This window comes from Fukomys damarensis, unplaced genomic scaffold (assembly GCF_012274545.1).
Source record: "Fukomys damarensis isolate Sample0158 unplaced genomic scaffold, DMR_v1.0_HiC HiC_scaffold_13, whole genome shotgun sequence".
In the NCBI taxonomy this organism is placed as follows: Eukaryota; Metazoa; Chordata; class Mammalia; order Rodentia; family Bathyergidae; genus Fukomys; species Fukomys damarensis.
In genome coordinates this window covers 23,458,617-23,477,360 of record NW_022900925.1, presented here as the reverse complement: position 1 = coordinate 23,477,360, position 18,744 = coordinate 23,458,617, and the positions used below count along the sequence as shown (strand labels likewise).

General features: G+C 41.6%; 1 protein-coding gene and 1 non-coding gene across 3 annotated transcripts in view; both read left to right on the top strand.

Annotated features, from left to right (window-relative positions):
* Positions 1-17,994, top strand: part of Dusp14 (dual specificity phosphatase 14) — an 18,844-nt gene extending 850 nt beyond the window's left edge. Inside the window, exons 1-3 of one of the 2 annotated variants that reach the window (XM_010626807.3) lie at positions 1,028-1,190; positions 14,980-15,071; positions 16,573-17,994. In XM_010626807.3, the coding sequence (XP_010625109.1) occupies positions 16,669-17,265 (597 nt within the window). In that variant the 5' untranslated portion in view covers positions 1,028-1,190; positions 14,980-15,071; positions 16,573-16,668 and the 3' untranslated portion in view covers positions 17,266-17,994. Of the gene's footprint in view, positions 1-1,027; positions 1,191-14,979; positions 15,072-16,572 lie in introns of those variants that run through there. The other variant, XM_010626808.3, reaches the window with a different exon arrangement.
* Positions 10,491-10,588, top strand: LOC117285922. The gene has a single exon (XR_004517051.1). It is a non-coding gene; the product is annotated as a small nucleolar RNA U13 (small nucleolar RNA).
* Positions 17,995-18,744: the final 750 nt, after the last annotated feature.

Sequence of the window (18,744 nt, the reverse complement as noted above, 5' to 3'; positions counted from 1 at the left end):
GCCACCACCCACGCAGAGCCCGGAGCGACTCTTTGCGCCTTGCAAAGGTTTCTGGTGCATTGATAGAAACAACTTGACTTTCAGAGGTGCCAAGTATTCAACTTGAGTATTTGCGATGGTAGATGGAGTGCACAGTGCCAAAATAGGTCTGTTTATTTCTCCTAAGTACTTTTGATCAGAGCGAAGTTTTGTGTGCGTGTGTGTGTGTGGTGGGGAGTTGTCTCAAGTGGATTGTATAACTAGGTGGATGTTGCCAATGGTACCAGCCAGTGTTATGGTAACTGAGCATCCCGAAGGCAAAGGGAGAAACGCAAAGGAAAACACGTGCAGTTTTACTGTGTAGGGATTTTTTTTTTTTTAACCACCTTGTACTTTCCTCCCAGCGGGACCTTAAGGCAATCGTTGGCTATTCTTTGCAGTTTATAAGAGGTAGCTGGAGAGCATCACCTTCCCGTTTTACAGAGGTAAAAACGGAGGAGGCCAGTGAGCTAAGAGTTTGCCTCGCCTTAAAGGAATATGGCAAGAGTTTTAAGCAGTTTCTTGGACTTCCTACCCCTAAGCAGCCACTTGGAAGTACAGTGTAATGGAATATCCTCCCTGAGGTTGTATAGTTCAATTAAGACAGAGACCAGGGCCATCAGTCAGCAGCTCCTTGCCTGCCGCTCAGCTGGGCCGCAAAGTTAAGTGGCACTGAAAGAGTCGCAACTTCTCTGCTAGCTTTCTGCTCTTTAAAACGAGAACAAAGGTGCTGTATTCTTCTCGAAGCTGTGCTCTGGAAGCTCCAGTCGAGCTGCAGTGTGGTGATTGTTACTTGTGGTCTCACAAAGGCCCTCCCGGTCTCGGTTCCCTTGAGATACGCAGGGAATGAGGCGCCCCCAGAATGAATAACCAGCCGCCTCTCCTCCAGCAGAGACACTGAGAATTCCTCCGAGGCCGTGTGAGGATTGAGAACTCCCAGGAGGAGGGAGGAAGGAGCCTTGCACGGGCGGCTTTGACACATGGGCCCGTTCCTGCCTCCAGCTCTGACTCACCTTCTGACGCTTGGGGGAGGAGAGAGAGCTGCTTGGTATTTTTGGCTTTCCCCATAAAACGGGAGACAGTTTCCTTCATCCCGAGTCTTCCTAACGTCAAGTGTTGAACGTGTGTATGCTGTGTTCTCATTCGAAACCTTTCATACTGTTTGACTGCAGGTATGAATTCTGTGATATTCTTTAATAGAATGACATAAGTATATATTCATGGAAAAATTAGGCATGTAGATCCTTTAAGGGTTTAGCATAAAAACTAGCATTTGAAAAAAATGGGTTTCAGGGAGGGAACTGTTCGACGGATTCCTTTGCAGTTGGTATTTTGCTTTAAGGCAGACTGGATTAAAAAAGGTGTTTTCCCAGTATTACAAGGAATACTTCAGTCATTCTCTATGTAAAAAAATTAAAACGTTTCAAGTGAGGGTTAACGGCTTCTTTTGAACGTCTTTTTCAGAGGTATCTCTTATTAGTTTGTGTATCTTTTTAGACTTTTCTCAGCGTTTTTAAATCTATTTGCATAGTGTTTTTTTTAAAAAACTGAAATGAATTATTTTGTGACTGGCCTTGTTTATAGAGCTTTGATTTTTGTCCAAAACAGGTGGCATGTTTCTTAAGTACAGCCGGTTGTAAAGTTTTATTAACCCTGCTGCCATGGTGGTATTTCTCTGGGCAACAGGCAAATGCCCCCTTCATAAACAATCTGAAAGTAACTGAATCAGTTTTTTTTTTTTTTTCTGGTACTGGGAATTGAAAATCAGTTTTGATCCTAGGTCTTACTCTCAGGTACAAATGAAAAGTTTTCTATTAAAAAATCTAGGACAAGTGTATTATTCATCTTTGCTTATAAGGAGGCATAAAAGGGAGTGGAAGGCAGGCAGGGTTGCTAAAGCAACAACAGTCAGGTATAAACTTACAGAGCTAACATTTAAGGTAGTAGCTTTATTATTTACTAAAGCTGAACAGGGGTGAAGGCAAAGAAAGGAAAGGAAAGTGTTCATGGGGGTACAGTTTAAATCAGTAATCTTAGGAAATGGATGACTTAAAGAAAATTCACACCACCAGTTTTGGATTTATGTGGTGAGCATTTATGAGGGTTTAATCATGCTACCGGTACTGTGTCAAATACTGAGTTAGAAGGCAAATAAATGAGGCTGGAAGGAATATAGTGTCATACTAGGGACATTCAAAGAGGAAATACTGTATTCTTTGTTAGATCAGCTGTAATTGTTGTAGTGATTCTGAATTCTTAGAAATCAACATAGTAGCCCAGGATTTAGTTCAGTGGTGTTGCTGCCGGCCTCGCAAGTGCAAGGTCCTGGGTTGGATCCTGGGTTGGACCAAAAAAAAAAAAAAAAAGAAAGAAATCAACGTAATATTTAACTTTTTAAAAAATGTGAATGATAACATGAAGGTATAAAACAAATGGATAACTTGATTAAATTATTTAAAAGAACATGAGGGCTGGGGATTTAGCTCAGTGGTTCCACCTGCCTCGAAAGCACAAAGTCTGAGTTCCATCCCCGGTACTGAGGGGAAAAAAATTACAAATGTAACTAATCATTTAATAGGTCAAGAAGTGTCCCCCCCTACCCTTTCCCAAGGATAATAGGTAACCTAGCCAATGACTACCTTGACTTTTGTGGAAATAATTTATTTATTTATTTTCTATAGTTTTTACTCCCTGATTTTTTTTTTTTTTTTTTTTTTTTTTTTTTTTTTTTTTATTTTTTTCCCCCTGTTTTTTTTTTTTTTTTTTTTTTTTTGGTATGGGGGATTAAACTCAGGACCTTGTGCTTGTGAAGCAGGTGTTGGCACTACCGAGCTAAATTCCGGGCCCTACTTCCTAAATATTAATGTTTAAACAACATAGTTCTTTTTGCTTATTTTTCACCTCCATGCGATAAAATCAGGTAGGTATTGTTTGGGGTCATCTTTCTTTCAGTCAGTATCATGTATATTTGCAATACTCTGTGTGTGTGTAATTGTTTAAATTTCTGTAGCATACAGTTTTTAAAGACTCATCCATGTTGTTGCCTGTGACTAGAGTTGGTTCATTTTTGTGTGAACATACCACAAATTACCCATCTGTTGTTAGTGGACATCTGGGTTGTTCCTAGTCTGGAGCAATTATGAACAATCCTGAGTTGGGTGTGCCCATCTTCAGTCTTACTAGTTGATGCTTTTCTTCCCAAAGTGGCCACCAATTTACATTCTTTCAGTACTTCTGCCTTGAATTCATAACACTTGTGTCTGCAGTTAAACCACAGTATGCTTGGATATTTCTTAAATGAATTAGTAAGTGTCATGTAGTTGTCCTATCATGTACCTCTGTCCTGTCATGTACCAGTGTGTTTATATTTATTTATGTTTTATTAGATGGTTTGGACCAACATACCACCCAAATACCAGAAGTGGTTTTTCCACTGTATTTTGACATGCCCAATAGAACCCTTCCATTGATTAAAAACAAAAACAAAAACAGATGAATAGTTATAGGATATTTGAATATGCAATAATAGAAAATATCTAGTGCCTGGAAGACATTTAAGGTCCTAAGTGAGTCCTTCCTGTGGTGGGTGCTTGCTTTGTGCCCAGCCCTGTAGGTGGAAAGCAGTGAGTCTGTGATGTGTGGGAAATCAGGCCAGTCTTTGTTGAAGTTCCCCGAGGGTGAGACTCTCCTGTATGTGCATGATCCCCAAGAGAGCAGAACACAGATGCAGCCTCTCCCTGAATGACACTTCCAGAGGAACCACAGCTTTCATGCTGCGGAAACAGACACCACTTTTACAATCTTTACTATCTATATTTTTCTCTGCATCTTTCTTTGTATGTGAAGTAATTTAGAGCTGTGTTTGTTAGAGAATTCCTGCTTTTCTTTTTTCTCTCCCTTTCTTTTGTGTGTGAGTGTGTGTATGTGTGTTTGTGTCTCATTGGGAAAGACACTCAGGGCCTTGTGTGTGCTAGGCAAGGTCTCTGCCCCTGAGCGGTGGTCCCAACTAGAGAATCCCTGCTTTCTGAATACACAGTTGAGTTCTCGTGTTAGCTTTGATTGCCCGTTTGGTTTTGCTAGCTGGATCTGGGTAGAAGGGTGTGTGTGAGAGAAAAGATAGCGAGAAACAAGCAGGTCATCTCAGGACAGTTATTAAATTCAGGTGTTTGTTAATATGCACTTAGTACTGTATGTTAACAGTCCACCCTTATAGCAGAGTATTATATAATTCTGTAGATTTATAAGTACTCCGAGGGACATACCTTTTCTTAGTTGGAAGGATGGTAGAAGAACATTGGCCTAAAGCAGGTGGGATTTGCAGTTTCTTTTCATTTCTTCTATAAGATGTCTTGGGAAATGGCTACATTACTTTATTTTCAGTCTTTATTTGCACAAGACACAAATAACTTTTACTTGCTTATTACATATTTTTTCAGATTCTCTAATCATAATTTTATTTTTTAATCATAACTTTAAAAACTACCTGTGTGTAAAGTAGAAGTTTTCAAGAAAAGATATCCATCAGATTAGGATTGAAAAGTATTCTTGGAACCTTCTGATCTGAGTGGGACATCCTGTTGGAGTATTCCCGGGAGGGAGCACTGAAGTCTTGGCCAATGACCTTCGGGTGGGCTCTACCCAGCTCACCTTCTCATTTCAGTTCTTGTTCTTACCTTGCTGGAGAGCAGCCTCCATCTTGAAGTCTCAGTGGACAAAAGGGCTCTTTTGATATTCATGGGTAGCTGCTGAGCTGACTTGTACCTTTGTTTCCAGCAGTTCCAGCATTGATGACCTATCACAGTTTTTTTTTTTTTTTTTTTTTTTTTTTTTTTTGTATGGCAGAAGGTGGGAAGCCCCATCCTTCATCTGGAAGAGGGCCCCTAAGTTGAACCTGCTGGAAGTTTTAAGGATGCACAGGTGAAAATAAAATCAGAGACTGCTGTTGGCACACAAGTTACATGAAAACCTAGTCAGGGCTGAGGATGTAGCTCAGCTGTGCCATGCCTGCCTGGCAAGTGCAAAGTCCTGAGTTCAATTCCTGGTACCAAAACAGAAAAAAAAGTTTACTTCTAAGTGCTGACATTTGAATTTCATGTGATTTTTATGTGCCATCAAGCATTCTGTTCTTTTGATTTCTTTTCCAACCGTTTAAGACATGTCTTAATGATGTTTTAAAGCATGGGGCATACAAAACTAAGTGATGGTCTTATGGCCTTTGTTAGTTTATCCCTGATTTGAACAAGAACAGAGGGAGGTTCAGGGGCCACTGCATTTTCTTAAAGTGTGTAAATAATAATATAAGAGTGCTATCCTGTTTAGCATTAGCCTAAAGAGAACTATGTGTATTGTTTTGTTTTTTAAGATGATATCTCCAGGAGACAGGGCCAAGGGAATAATCAGGATCCTCTGCCTTTTGACTCCTGTTGAGCTGAAAATGTGCTTCCTCCCTTGGCTGTAGGGCAGCTTGAGGACACCTGCACTCAGAATGCTGTGGACTTGATGTCTGTTAGTGCGGGAGGCTGTGTAGTAGCTTCTCAGCTGGTACAGGAGACTTGACCACTTATCTCACTCTGCTCAGAAACTGTAGTGGCTTTGATGCCTTTGATTTGTAAAGAAAGATGGGAAATTATATTATGGATAGATACTTTAACATTGATGTTAATTTGGTACAAAGTCAGTCTCTCATGCACACACACATGCGCTCACACATGGGGAATTGGGCCAGGTAAAATAAAGAAGTCCTTGTAGGGACAGTGGTGGAGCTCATGGTGGGAATGTTACGGATTCGGATTTGGCCAATGCAGCATCAAAGGTCAAGGTGACCCAAGGATGATTATTAACTACTGAGGTATTTTCCTGTGTACCTAATTTATAAATTATTCTTTTGGTTTTCCGTTAAGTAATAACGGACAGTTAGGGTCTTGAACGCTTTCTTTTTTGGTACCTGGGATGGAACTCTGGATCTTGAGCTTGCAAGGCAGGCGGTGGTACCATTGAGCTAAATCCCTGCCTGGTCCTGAACTCTTACGAAAATACCTGCATTTTCTGGTGCTGCTTCTTCAGAGGGAATTAGTGACTTAAGCAATCGAATGGTTTTAGTGCTGACTTTAAAGTACTTTGCCTCTAAAGGATCTGACTTATATAAATCAAAGTTTACCAGTTAAGTATCTGCCATTCCCATTTTTTACCACTTCTGAAAGATTTTAAAGTATTACTTATGTAGGCTATTGCATAAATTGGTTTCCTGTTAACCCAAAGCAAGTATAATTGTGGTCATTTTCAAGATCTTGGTTCATTTTTATCAGATTTTTCAAACCCAAGGACCATCCCATAGCACTAGCAGTTTAGGATTTTGAGATTAGTATCTAGGTTATAGGTAAAGCATAAATAGATTGACCTTATGTTTCTTACTTTCTTTCTCTTTTTGTTCCTCCAATGAAATGTATGTTTTGGTAGTCTTCAGATTGGTTGTTCTGTTGTGGTCAGATTATATGGCTAATTAACAACAGATGGTTTGTGGAAGGAGGGTTCTGTTTGCAATGCAGTTACCAGTTTCCTGAGTAGAGTCTGGAAAAGCTTCTCACCCCCCATTTACTTCTGAGTCCTTGTCCTGGATGAAAGACAGCAGAATGATGGTGATCCGTGAGGAGGAGTTAAGGATGTTCATGTGGCGTAAGCAGCACAGGTGCTCAGGTTTGCTTCAGCAAGTTCAGTGCGGCAGAAGAGGCAGATTAATGAGTGGTACTTGTCACACATTAGTGTCTGCAAGTCACCTGGGATCTTGTTAAACTGTAGAATCTGATTCTGTAAGTCTTGAGATAGTTCTTGAAAGTCTGCATTTCTCTCAAGATGTCAGTGCTGTTGGGCCTTGGGTCATACTCTTTGAGTAGTGAGGGGCTAAAAAAGGACCTTAATTCTCCATTTGGAATCCGAAAATGAAGAGACCCTTAAAAGGCCAGAATGGCAGTATGTTTTAATGGATTGGAGAAAAGCATAGTAGTACAGTCTCTGAGACACCTCCTGCTCTGGTTAACTATGCTTTGAGTGGGTCCTCCAAACAAGGACGTGCTGGTGGCTTGGTCCTCAGTATGGCAGTATGAAAGTGGGGCCTAGTGAAAGATAATTAGGTCACTGGGGCATTGCTCTCAGAGGGGATTAAGGATTAATGTTGGTCTTGGAGTGAGATCTCATGAGAGCAGCTTGTTACGCAGTAGCAAGACTGACTTATCCTAGTCTCTGGCTTCCTGCCCCATCGTGACTGCTCCCTGTCATATGCATTCCCACTCCAGTGTCATCCACCATGTTATGATGTAGCCAGGAGGACCCACATCAGAGGCTGAACAGATGGAGTTGCCTGATGTTGAACTCTCAGCTTCCCAGTGTGTGAGCTGAATAAAGTTCTTTCTGTGAGAGGAATGTTGCTGGAAATGAACTCCAGTCCCTCTTCATGCAGTACCCAGCCTCAGGTGTTTAATAATAGCAGCAGAAAATGGACTAATATACCTTCCCAAGGAATAGTTAAGTTTTCTAACACTCTTGACTGATTTTCACTTTGCTTTGATCCTGTGTTTTCTCTTTGCTTTGCTATAACACTCACTGTTTGTGCTAATCATTTGATTCATGTAATGTTAGCCTGTCTCTTATTGTCACTCAGTTTTTGTATGTGTATCATGTATCATCTCCTTAAGGTGATAAAATTCTAGCATAGTTATGCTACCTTTCTGTCCTTGTTCTAGTTACTCTTGCTGCATAACAAAATTTCAAAACTCTGGTGTAAAATAACTATTTAAAATAGGCTCACAGATTCCTCTAGGTCAGGAATTTGGGCCTTATATAATGGGGACAGTTTGTCTATGCTTTACAGTGTCTAGATCCTTAGCTGGGAGATTCAGACTGGGGGTGATGTGGTGGCTGGAAGCTAGACTCATATTAAGGTGTTTTTACTCATATATCTACACACACACACACACACACACGCTAGAATCATATTAAGGTGTTTTTACTCATATATCTACACACACACACACACACATACACACACACACACCCGGCCTGTGCAGGTAGTAACTCTGTTAAGCTCATTTGGGCTTCATAGCTGAGTTCCAAGGGGGAAACCCAAGAGAATGAAATAGAAGCATGTGATGTTTATAATCTTACCTTGGAACATCATTTTTACTTAATTCTTTCGGTTGAGGTAGCCACAAAGATTTTACCAGTTTGAATGGGGAGCGGGCATCAGTCATATTTAGTCATGACTCTTTTTTTTTTTTTCCCCCAGTACTGGAGATCAAACTCAGGACCTTGTGCTTGCGAGGCAGGCATGGCACCACTGAGCTAAATCCTAGACCCTAGTGCTATTTTGGACAGGGGAGTATCGAGATTGCATTAGAAGAACTTCATTTGGCAGGGAGATATTGTTATGCCCATCTATAGCATAGTATCAAGCATGGCATGAACTCAGTAAACTGTTGTGTGACTGTGATATGAAATTTAAGCATTGAGTTGAGGCCAGATTGATTGATTGATTGATATCTAGCGGATGAACCCAGGTTCTTCACACTGAGCTACATGCCCAGCCTGATCTGTCCATCTGTCCATCAACCCATCCATCCATCCATCCATCCATCCATCCATCCATCCATCCATCCATCCATTTTTATTCTGAGGCAGGGTATCACTAAATAGCCTTGGCTGGGCTCAACTTGTGATCCTCCTGCCAGAGGGCTGGGGATTATAGGCAAGTGCCACCACACCTGGTGAATGAGGACCAAAATTAAAAATTCATTTCCATATGTGAACGGATTAGCCCACTGTACCAAATGAATCCTAGTTTCATCTTTTAGTTACAGACAGCATCGTCTCCCTTTTCTACTCATTCTGTCCCAGCATGGAAGATCTATTAATTTCTTATGTTAAACTAAACTTCTTTCTCTTTTGTTTCATTCATTTTGTTGTTTTGTTTTGATTTTGGGGACACATGGTCTTGGTCTCACTATATATTCCAGGCTGTCCCCAGACTCACTATGTAGCCCAGGCTAGCCTTGACTTCATGATTCTCCTGTCTCAGTGTCCCACATAGCTGGGATTGCCTCTGTGCCCATTGGAACTAGACTTCTTAAAATCTGCGTGACTCTGTCACTATCTTGGCATGTTTTTTCCTGCTCAAAGGTGGACAGCCTGTCTCTTCTTTTGGACTGTGGCATATTCTATATCAGCAGCTGCGTAGTCTTAAAATGATTGGCTCTTGGCAAGCTTGGCAAATGCTGTGTCTCTGTGGTCATTGAGATGGTCAACTTTGCTTGGTAGCTGTTGTCACACTGGGGGAGATATAGTGATTGAGTCTTTAGTTTTATATTTGTATTTGCCTTCATCCCACAATACTAGTATGTTATATAATTAATGTGGAGGGAGGGACAAAATGACCTCACCTCCAAATGTAAGATGTTGAGGTATTTTAGCCAAATTCCTACTTTTCTGGGTGACTGAGAATAATTTATAAATATATTTTTCTTTATTTACTCTACACCTGATCTTAGCCAAAAGGCCAAGAAGTGATTTCATTTTACTTCATTTTTTTTTTTTTAATTTTGGTACTGGGGATCGAACTCAAGTTCTTGAGCTTGCAGGGCAGGTGGCAGAACTACTGAGCTAAATTCCCAGCCCTCATTTTACTTTAATGTGAATACCACTTGGTATTTGAGGAGAGGTTTATTTTGACTTGTGTTAATTGAATTATATTCTTAATGTTCATGCTGTAGGGATGGCTAAACTTATTTTTCCTTAAAGAATGCCACATTGTGATTTTATTTTGTAAGAATGAATATTTTAATTTTCTCCGCAGTGGAACACATTTCTGATTTAATAATGAAAATGAATAAGAAAAGTAATATTTATTTGACAGTTTAGACTAAAATGCTTCCATTTTAAAAAGAGGGACATTAAAGTATTTTTTAAAAAGACTTCAGACATTTAGTGGAAGGAAAAAATGTGATTCTCTAAGCTTTTTGAGTATAAAAAAGTAACAGTATAGACATCTAGTATATACCATGACCCTCTGAGATTTCTAGCTAAGAATATTTTAGTCAGATCGTTGACAGTCATCTCTAGCACCATTGTGGCCATTTTCTGCTTGTTCAACTAGAGAAGAAAAAGCAGTAGATAATTCATTTTGTTTAACTGCTGATTTGAGTATGAATATGAATATGCTGTGCGTCCAGGTAGCGTTTTTCAGTCCTGTCACCACTGCTACAATCTTGGCTTCCGGTGCTAAACAGAGCTGGTACCTGCATGCCCGGAGCTTTCCAGGGCAGGGAGCAAGCTGTTGTTATTAGCTTGTCCACTATTGACATTTCAGGTCCACTGGACAGACACTAATTCTAGACTTTGTTTAGCGTTTGGTGCTTAGTGCTTACTGTTTAGAGACCAGCATCATTTCTGACATTTGTAGTTAGTTTATACAAAAACCCAAATGGATTCTTTTTGGGTCTTTGTGGTGACTGGTCTTTCATACCATTGGGTGACATGTGCCTCCCTGTAAACCTTGGTACGTGGGCACATTACCTATCTGATGTGTGTGTGGGGGAACCAACACAAACCCCCTAGCCTTCTGGGTTGATTTAGGACAGCTCGTCCTTTCTATATTTTATCCTACCTCACTCCCATTCCCTTGACCAGGAAAACATCTTTCTTTTCTTTATACAGAGTAGTGGGATTCATTGTGGTATTTTCGTACAACTTTTACCTTTCCCAGTTCACCTCCCCAGCTCCCTTCCTCTTATCTAATAGTTTCCCTTAGAAAAACGTGTTTCCCTCCAAGAAGTAAAGGCCGCTGCTGAGCAACTTGGGAAGGCTGAGTTGCACACCATGGACAGCGACAGGATTTCTGTAGTGTCCTCCATGCAGGCCTTGTCCTAGAGATCATTGTGCTGCAGGGGGACTGTCATGTTCACTCAGAGCATCATGCAATCTTTGATCCTTCAAATACGGGCCAGCCACTTCTAATAGGTCTTCCTTCTTTTTGTGTCTCTGGGTACACATTTACTAAGTTGATTTCCATGCACCTATGATGTAATACCCATGGGTTTATTCTGAATTCTTTACAGTCACATTCTGCTAAACTTAGAGCTGGACTAAACTGGAGCTGTGCCCACCAGGGACTGCTCTTTGCTGAGGCTTCTATACTGTGAGGCTGGCTTTCTGTGCACTGAAGGGTGTACAGGCTGTGGCACAGTTGCTCCCTGGCACTAGATGAAACTGCAGCAGTTGTCTTTCCTGTAAGTAGCATTTAAACCTGTTCTTCTTATGCAGATGCACCAACTCCTCTCCTGTGCTGCAAGCGCTGGATGGTGGTGTTAGACTGTGTAAGGCAGGTGACAAGGACACAGCTACAGCTCAGTCTCACAGAGATGCACGAAGTGCAGTCTAGAGCTAGAAGCCCGGACACCACAGAGCTTTTGTTTTTTTTTTTGGTCACTCCAAGTTGCAACCATGTCACCCTTTCTAAATTTGTATTTTCTACTCTGTAAAGGGGCTAGGAGGGTTTATCAGAGGAGCATCAGTACTATCCACCCTGTGAATGCACTTTGTGCAGTAGTTGTTTTTCTAAAACTTGGGACCAACTTTGGCATTTGAAGCAGGTCTGTTGGCAGGAGACTGACTAGCACCAGCAGGGATGAGCATCATGTCTGTCTCACTTGGATTCTTCCCTGAGGACTCACAATCTGTTTTCCCTGTGGCACAAGTACCCTGTCACTGTTCAGTGAGTGAAGGATAACAGAAGCAACCAGGCCTCCAGCCCTCCTAAGACACAGTTGAAGCCCCTGGTGAAGATTTCTGCTGAAAAGGCCAGTGAGCCTGGGCACCCAGATCAGGAGGGCAAGTGGCTCCCACACAGCAGGGTTATTTGGGAGGACCCAAGGCTGAGTCTCCTAATTAGATAACCTACTTGGAAATTTGATTAGCACCTTTCAGGTTTTCCACATTGAGGGTAGCATCCTCAGCAGTTCGAAGGCCTAATTTTGTGTGTATTTCCACAGTGACTTTGCTTTTTCTGGGATTCTTCCAGGGAAAGACTTGGAAGTGGCTGGAGATTGTGCTGTGCTGTGCTGTGGGAAATGTGTTCACCTTACACCTTCTGTCCTGTTCATGCATTATATCCAACAGAAGTTTCCATATGTGGCTCCTCACCATGAGAGCTCTGTACCCTGTGGTGTGACCTTGTCCTCAGTTTGGACCCACAAGAGGGGCATAAGCTTGGGTGAGGTGGTGCTGGGACTTAGCAGCTGTCAGGGACAGCACACTGAATGCCTCAGTCCCAAACCTGGGCGGGGCCCCCAGCATCCTGCTCTGAGGTGATTCTCAGATGAGTCCCAGAGCAGCTGCAGCAGCATCACCAGGAAGGTGCACTTGGTAGCCCCACTCCAGGGCTGCTCAGTCGGCAATGGGGCCCGGTAACCTGTGCCCTAACTGGCCCTCCATGGGAACCACTCCATTATGATGATAGAACTATGTTGTGAACAAATCTGAGGGGGAGAAGCAGTGTTGAAGATTGAACCCATGGCCTTGTGGATGGAAAGGCATGAGTTGTATTACTGAACTGAACTACACCCTCTGCCTGTAAAGATTTAAACTGTATTATTTTGGGCGGGGGGTTAAGATAGGGTTTCACCATGTAGCTAGCCCAGGCTTGCCCCCTGCCTCAGCCTCCGGAGTGGTGAAATTATTATAGGCACTGTTTATTATTTAGTTTTGTTTTCTGTGGTACTGGGCAGTGAACTTTTGCAAAGCAGGTGTGGTGCCACTGAGCTAAATTCCTGGCCCCCACTATTTATTCTTTTTTGAGGTGAGGTCTTGCTATGTTGCCCAGACTTGTCTGGAACCTTTGATCCTCATGCCTCAGTCTTCCAAGTAGCTGGGATTACAGGCACATGCCATCACATCCATCTCTAAACTTTCATTGTGTTTAATATTACACATCATCACATGATGTTTAATCAAAAGGGAAGCCATGTCTACACAAAGGCCTGGATATTTATTCATAATAGTCTTAAATGAGAAATAGTCCAGTGTCCATCAGTAGATGGATGGATAAATCATACATACTTAACAATGGAATACTACCCAGCATTAAAAAGGAATGAGCTACTGATATACCTAAGACTGGATGAATGGCAAACTACATTGAGAGAAAGGCAGACCAGAAATAAATATTGTAGAAGTGTTTATATAAAATCCAGAAAATGCAGATTAGCTGGGTGGGCATAGTGGTACATGCCAGGAATCCCAGCTGCTTGGGGGTTAGAGCAGAGCATTGCAAATTTGAGGCCAACCTGTGCAATTCAGTGAGATCCTGTCTTTAAGGTTTTTTTTTTTTTAAAGGGCTGGGATGTATCAGTGGTAGAACACTTGGCTAATGGTGAGACCTTGGGCTTTTATTTTTTTCCTTTTGAGGCAGCGTCACACTTTGTAGTTCATGGCAATCCTGCCTCACCCTCCCGAGTGCTAGGATTACAGGCATGTAATCCATGCCCAGCAGTTGGTACATTTTAGATGTAATAATTTATCATAGGGAATTTGTACCTGTACAAGATATATCTTGCTTTTTCCCCTATTGCCCTCTTTGACCTCTCTTCCCCTCCTTATTTACAAAAGATTTGTTTCCATTTTTTTTCCTTTTTATCTTGTCCCTTCCTTCCTTTCTCCACAGTCACCTTCCTTGTTCCCCCTCTCATTTTAACATTTTCTTCCCATTTTCCTGTTTATTATACATTTTGGTTATTATTTCAACTTTTTTGTTTCTCACACCAGAGAAATAATGTATTTAAACATGTGTGTCTGATTTATTTCACTTAAGAGTATGGAGACCCTGGGCTTGATCCTTAGTTTAAAAAAAAATGAAAATGCAAACTATAATGACAAGAAACAGATTAATAATTGCTTGAGAATGGGGCAGAGAGCAAGAAAGGGATGCATTATAAAGGAACGTGAGATTTGGGGGAGAGGTAAACATGTTTATTATATTGAGGTCATGGTATCTTAAAAAGTACGTATGTTAAAACTTGACAAGTTATACACCGAATCAAATTGTTTATCAATTTTTACATCATTTACATCTTAACAAAGCTTCCAAAAAATTAAGAGTTAGGGGCTAGGGATTCAACTCAGTGGAGCCTGCACCTGCCTTGCAAGCACGTCCTGAGTTCAGTCCCCAGTACTGAAAAAAATTAAGTGTGATGCTTACCTGGGAAAGGCGAAGGGCCAGGTGGGAGAAGCATTTCTGATGATGTTCACAGGTATTCATCACATTATTATTACTATTTTTTTTTTTTTTTTTTTTTTACGGGGATCGAACTCAGGTCCTTGCGCTTGCGAGGCAGGCCACCGAACTGCTGAGCTAAATCCCTGGCCCTTTATCACATTATTAAATGAGGAAGAGCAACATGAAATTTCAAGTTGTCCTTCCAAAGCCACCAGCAATGGCGGTTTCAGCCCTGCCGTGCACTAGGCTGCCTACGCCGCCGTATCCAGCCATCACTCTTGGCCATGCACATAGCACCAGAAACTTTCCTGAACACATTGTGCTCTTCTGAGTGTCACAGTCACATGCTTGCTCATCTGGCTCTCACTGCTGCTTGTATTTCTGGGTTGACTGAGGGTACCGGGAAGAGACTCTGGTGCAGTTTGTATCTCTCACAGGCCCCATGAGCATTCTGCAGTGCCTTGCATTTCATCAATGGGCTATGGTCTCTGACTTTCCCTTTCAAAAATTAGTCTTTTATTTGTGCAGAGTGAGTCATGGTCATTAACAGAAAACTCAGACTTAGGTTGATATTTCTTACTGATCCTTCTTTTAAGTGAATATCAGAAACATTTAGCTGGTCTACTCGTGGGTTTTTTCCTAACTGTATTTGGTAGTAATTTAGTAGTAAAGGGCCTTGTCTTTGCCTCCTTGTCTTCTTGCAGATCCGATTTGCATCCCCGGTAACCGGTATTGCCTATCTAGAACTTTCTGGATCCAGACCAAGGGCTTCAGTGTTCACCAGCCTCCTCAGCAAGTAAGTAGCTGCAGCATTGCCTCTGCACACGGTACCTAGGGATGTTCCTGATGGAAGTCATTTCAGGCTTCCCTGTGGTGCCCAGGTGCATGTAGTACATTTCCCAGCGGGCAGGGACTATGGAGCAGTGGTAGTGAACCTTTCAGAGCTTTCAGCGATACAGTCTGCTGCGGTACATGTGTCGTGGGTTCACTGCACTGCTATGAGCACTGATTTTGCAGTCAGAGAAACTGGTATGTTTGAAATTTCAGCAAACCAGTTGTTTCATTTTCTGTGGCTCCAAATGTAGATATTTATAGTAAACGCTGAACTAATGAGAAAATATGGACTTCAAATATTGAAGTAAATTAGTTTTAGTTCCAACATATACCTGAAGTCTGGGATTCATTTGGGAGCTTAGAATTGGCAGATTCAGGGTCAGGCCAGGTAAAATGCCCCTTTAACTTGTAGGAATGAACTTTTAAGACCATGACCTTCAAAGTACCTGAGATTATTCCTGCAGAAATGCCACAGTACATTCCTCAAATTTAATTGGCCTTTAAAAGTGTTCACACATTTTATATATAATACCTGAAGTCTGGGATTCATTTGGGAGCTTAGAATTGGCAGATTCAGGGTCAGGCCAGGTAAAATGCCCCTTTAACTTGTAGGAATGAACTTTTAAGACCATGACCTTCAAAGTACCTGAGATTATTCCTGCAGAAATGCCACAGTACATTCCTCAAATTTAATTGGCCTTTAAAAGTGTTCACACATTTTATATATATATATTTGGTAACTGGTCCAGTTCAGTTTCAGTCCATAAAGGCATTTCATTAATTTTTTGCCCAATGTGAGACCATTTTTACACATTTATAAGATCTCTGTCTGGAATCAGGAACACAAAAATCAAGCCATTGTACCTATGTAAGCAAGAAATGTATGGGGACATGACTAAGGGAGGAGTAAAATTTCTGATTTCTTCTTAATCTCCAAGGAATGCCACCTCTCCATCTTCAGTAAGAGAAAGACCCTACAGGATTGTCCCACAGGAACCAGTTGGACATGTTTCTGTCTTTAACTTTTCTAAAAATAGGATGACAATTTCCACTTGAGAAAAAAAAACAAAAAAAACAAAAAAACAAAGAACAAACAGAGCTGAGTTTTTACATTGGCTGTACATATTTGTGTCTTAGGCTTGTTTTTTTTTTTGGAGACAGTGTCAGTTCAGCCTGCCCTTGAACTCAGTACATAGCTGATGCTAACCTCAATCTCATGGAAATCTTACTGCCTTGACCTCCCGAGTGCTGGGATTATAGGCATGTGCCACCAGGCCCAGCAGTTAGGCCACTTTTCCTAACCATCAACAGAAAATGATTATTTCTGTATTCTTGAGAAAATATACCCTAATTAAAGAAAATAACTTTCTAATCCTTTCCCCTTCCCATTCTAGAAACACTGCAGAAGGCTGTGTGATAAATCAGTAGCATTTAAAGTACTAACAATTACCTGTGTTTTGCAGGAAGGAGACTGACTGACTGTGACTTTGGATTCCCTGGAGGACACAAAATTCTCTGGTTTTGCCCCTGATGATGCAAGTGTGATTCCTGGCATCTTCATGAGCTCCCGAGGTCACAGTACACTACCACGGACTCTAATGGCTCCTCGGATGATTTCCGAGGGAGACATAGGAGGCATTGCTCAAATCACCTCCTCTCTCTTCCTGGGCAGAGGCAGTGTGGCCTCCAACCGGCACCTCCTTCAGTCTCGTGGCATCACCTGCATCATTAATGCTACCATTGAGATCCCTAATTTCAACTGGCCCCAATTTGAGTATGTTAAAGTGCCTCTGGCTGACATCCCACATGCCCCCATTAGACTGTACTTTGACACCGTGGCTGACAAGATCCACAGTGTGAGCAGGAAGCATGGGGCTACCTTGGTGCACTGCGCTGCAGGGGTGAGCCGCTCAGCCACACTCTGCATTGCTTACCTGATGAAATTCCACAACGTGTGCCTGCTGGATGCGTACAACTGGGTGAAAGCCCGGAGGCCTGTCATCAGGCCCAATGTGGGCTTCTGGAGGCAGCTGATAGACTATGAGTGCCAGCTTTTTGGGAAGTCAACAGTTAAGATGGTACAGACACCTTATGGCATAGTTCCAGATGTTTATGAGAAAGAGTCCCGACACCTGATGCCTTACTGGGGGATTTAATGCCACCAAAGCCTGCATCAGCAGCCCCTTGAGCAGTACCAGCATCTGCTACACACCATCTGCTCCCCTCTTCCTCTTTCTTTTCAAATGGTTGACTTGGTTTTCCCTCACGTGTTTTTACACTTGGTATTCAAGTTTAAGAGATAGGGAGGGGATGCAAGGGAAATGCATACATTTGCTAATAACATTTTTTAAAAACTAGCATTTTGAAATAGGCTTTATGAAAATCTTTAACAGGCTTTTAATCATTTTTAACAATTTGACAGTTTAATAAACTGGTTCTGCTCTGAATCCCATGCCTTTTTGCACCATGGCAGGTGCAAGAGGAGTTCAGTCCAAAAAAAATTGCTGAGTCCTGATAACCCTTCAGAGACAAGCTTTTGCCTAAGGCTGCTAACCATACAGATGCTTAGGGAAGATCGATACCAGCTTCAGTCTCTACTGGATTAACCCTATTCTTTTGCCCTCTATTATTTAGTGACTGTAAGTTAAAATAAGTAACCTTTTATTATTTAGTTGATAAGTAATTATGGTGGAATTTACTGCAAAGACCTCCTTGAAATTAGTGTGCCCCAGGATATTAGCATTATTTTTAATAAATACATGTGCTTAACAGAACTTTTACTAATAATTTCAGGGTATGTGTGTGCATGTGTGTTGATGGGAGAAAGATGCATTCCAATAAATGCTAAACTATGGCTCTTGGAACAATTAGAACTACTTAAAATAGACACCCCAGCTGAACTGTGTTAATGTTTCTCATCCTTGCAGATGGGCAGACATTAATATTCACATGCTGGAAGACTGGGAAACAGTGTGTAAGCTTTGATAAAAGGTATTGTTTTCAGTTTTCTCCTGGTTAGGTGGTGTGCACTAAAGTACCAAGCCCTCCATCAAATTGTTTTTTTTTTTTTTTTTTTTTTTTTTGGTACCGGGGATCAAACTCAGGTCCTTGGGCTTGCAAGGCAGGCCACCGAACCACTGAGCTAAATCCCCGGCCCTTCAAATTGGTTTTTATCAAAAAGTGTGCCTCTGCTTGACTATTAACACACAAGAATGTTTGTTCTAAACTAAGTCTCGGTGTAAGTGATAAGCAAAGCAAATAGGGAAATGGGCCGAGTATGGTGGCGCATGGCTATATCCCAGCACTTAGGATACTGAGGCAGGAGGATTACCATGAGTTCAAGACCAGTTTGAACTACATAACAAGACTGTCTTAAAAAAAAGGTGATACAATGGCCTTCTGTTTAACTTTGGAATTGTCACCCAGTCTTCTATCCCTAAAAATACCTGACAGCACAGCCCATCAGTGAGGGGCAGGAGTTAATAGCCCTCCTGGGAAGCTACTGGGTGTTGACCAGGTTGCCCCTAATTTTAGACAGAACCACTGTCATTGTACTGCTCTATTTGACTTTATTTTCTTGGAGGGTTATAGCTTGCTTATCCATGGACTAATTTCCTAACTTATGGACTATTTTG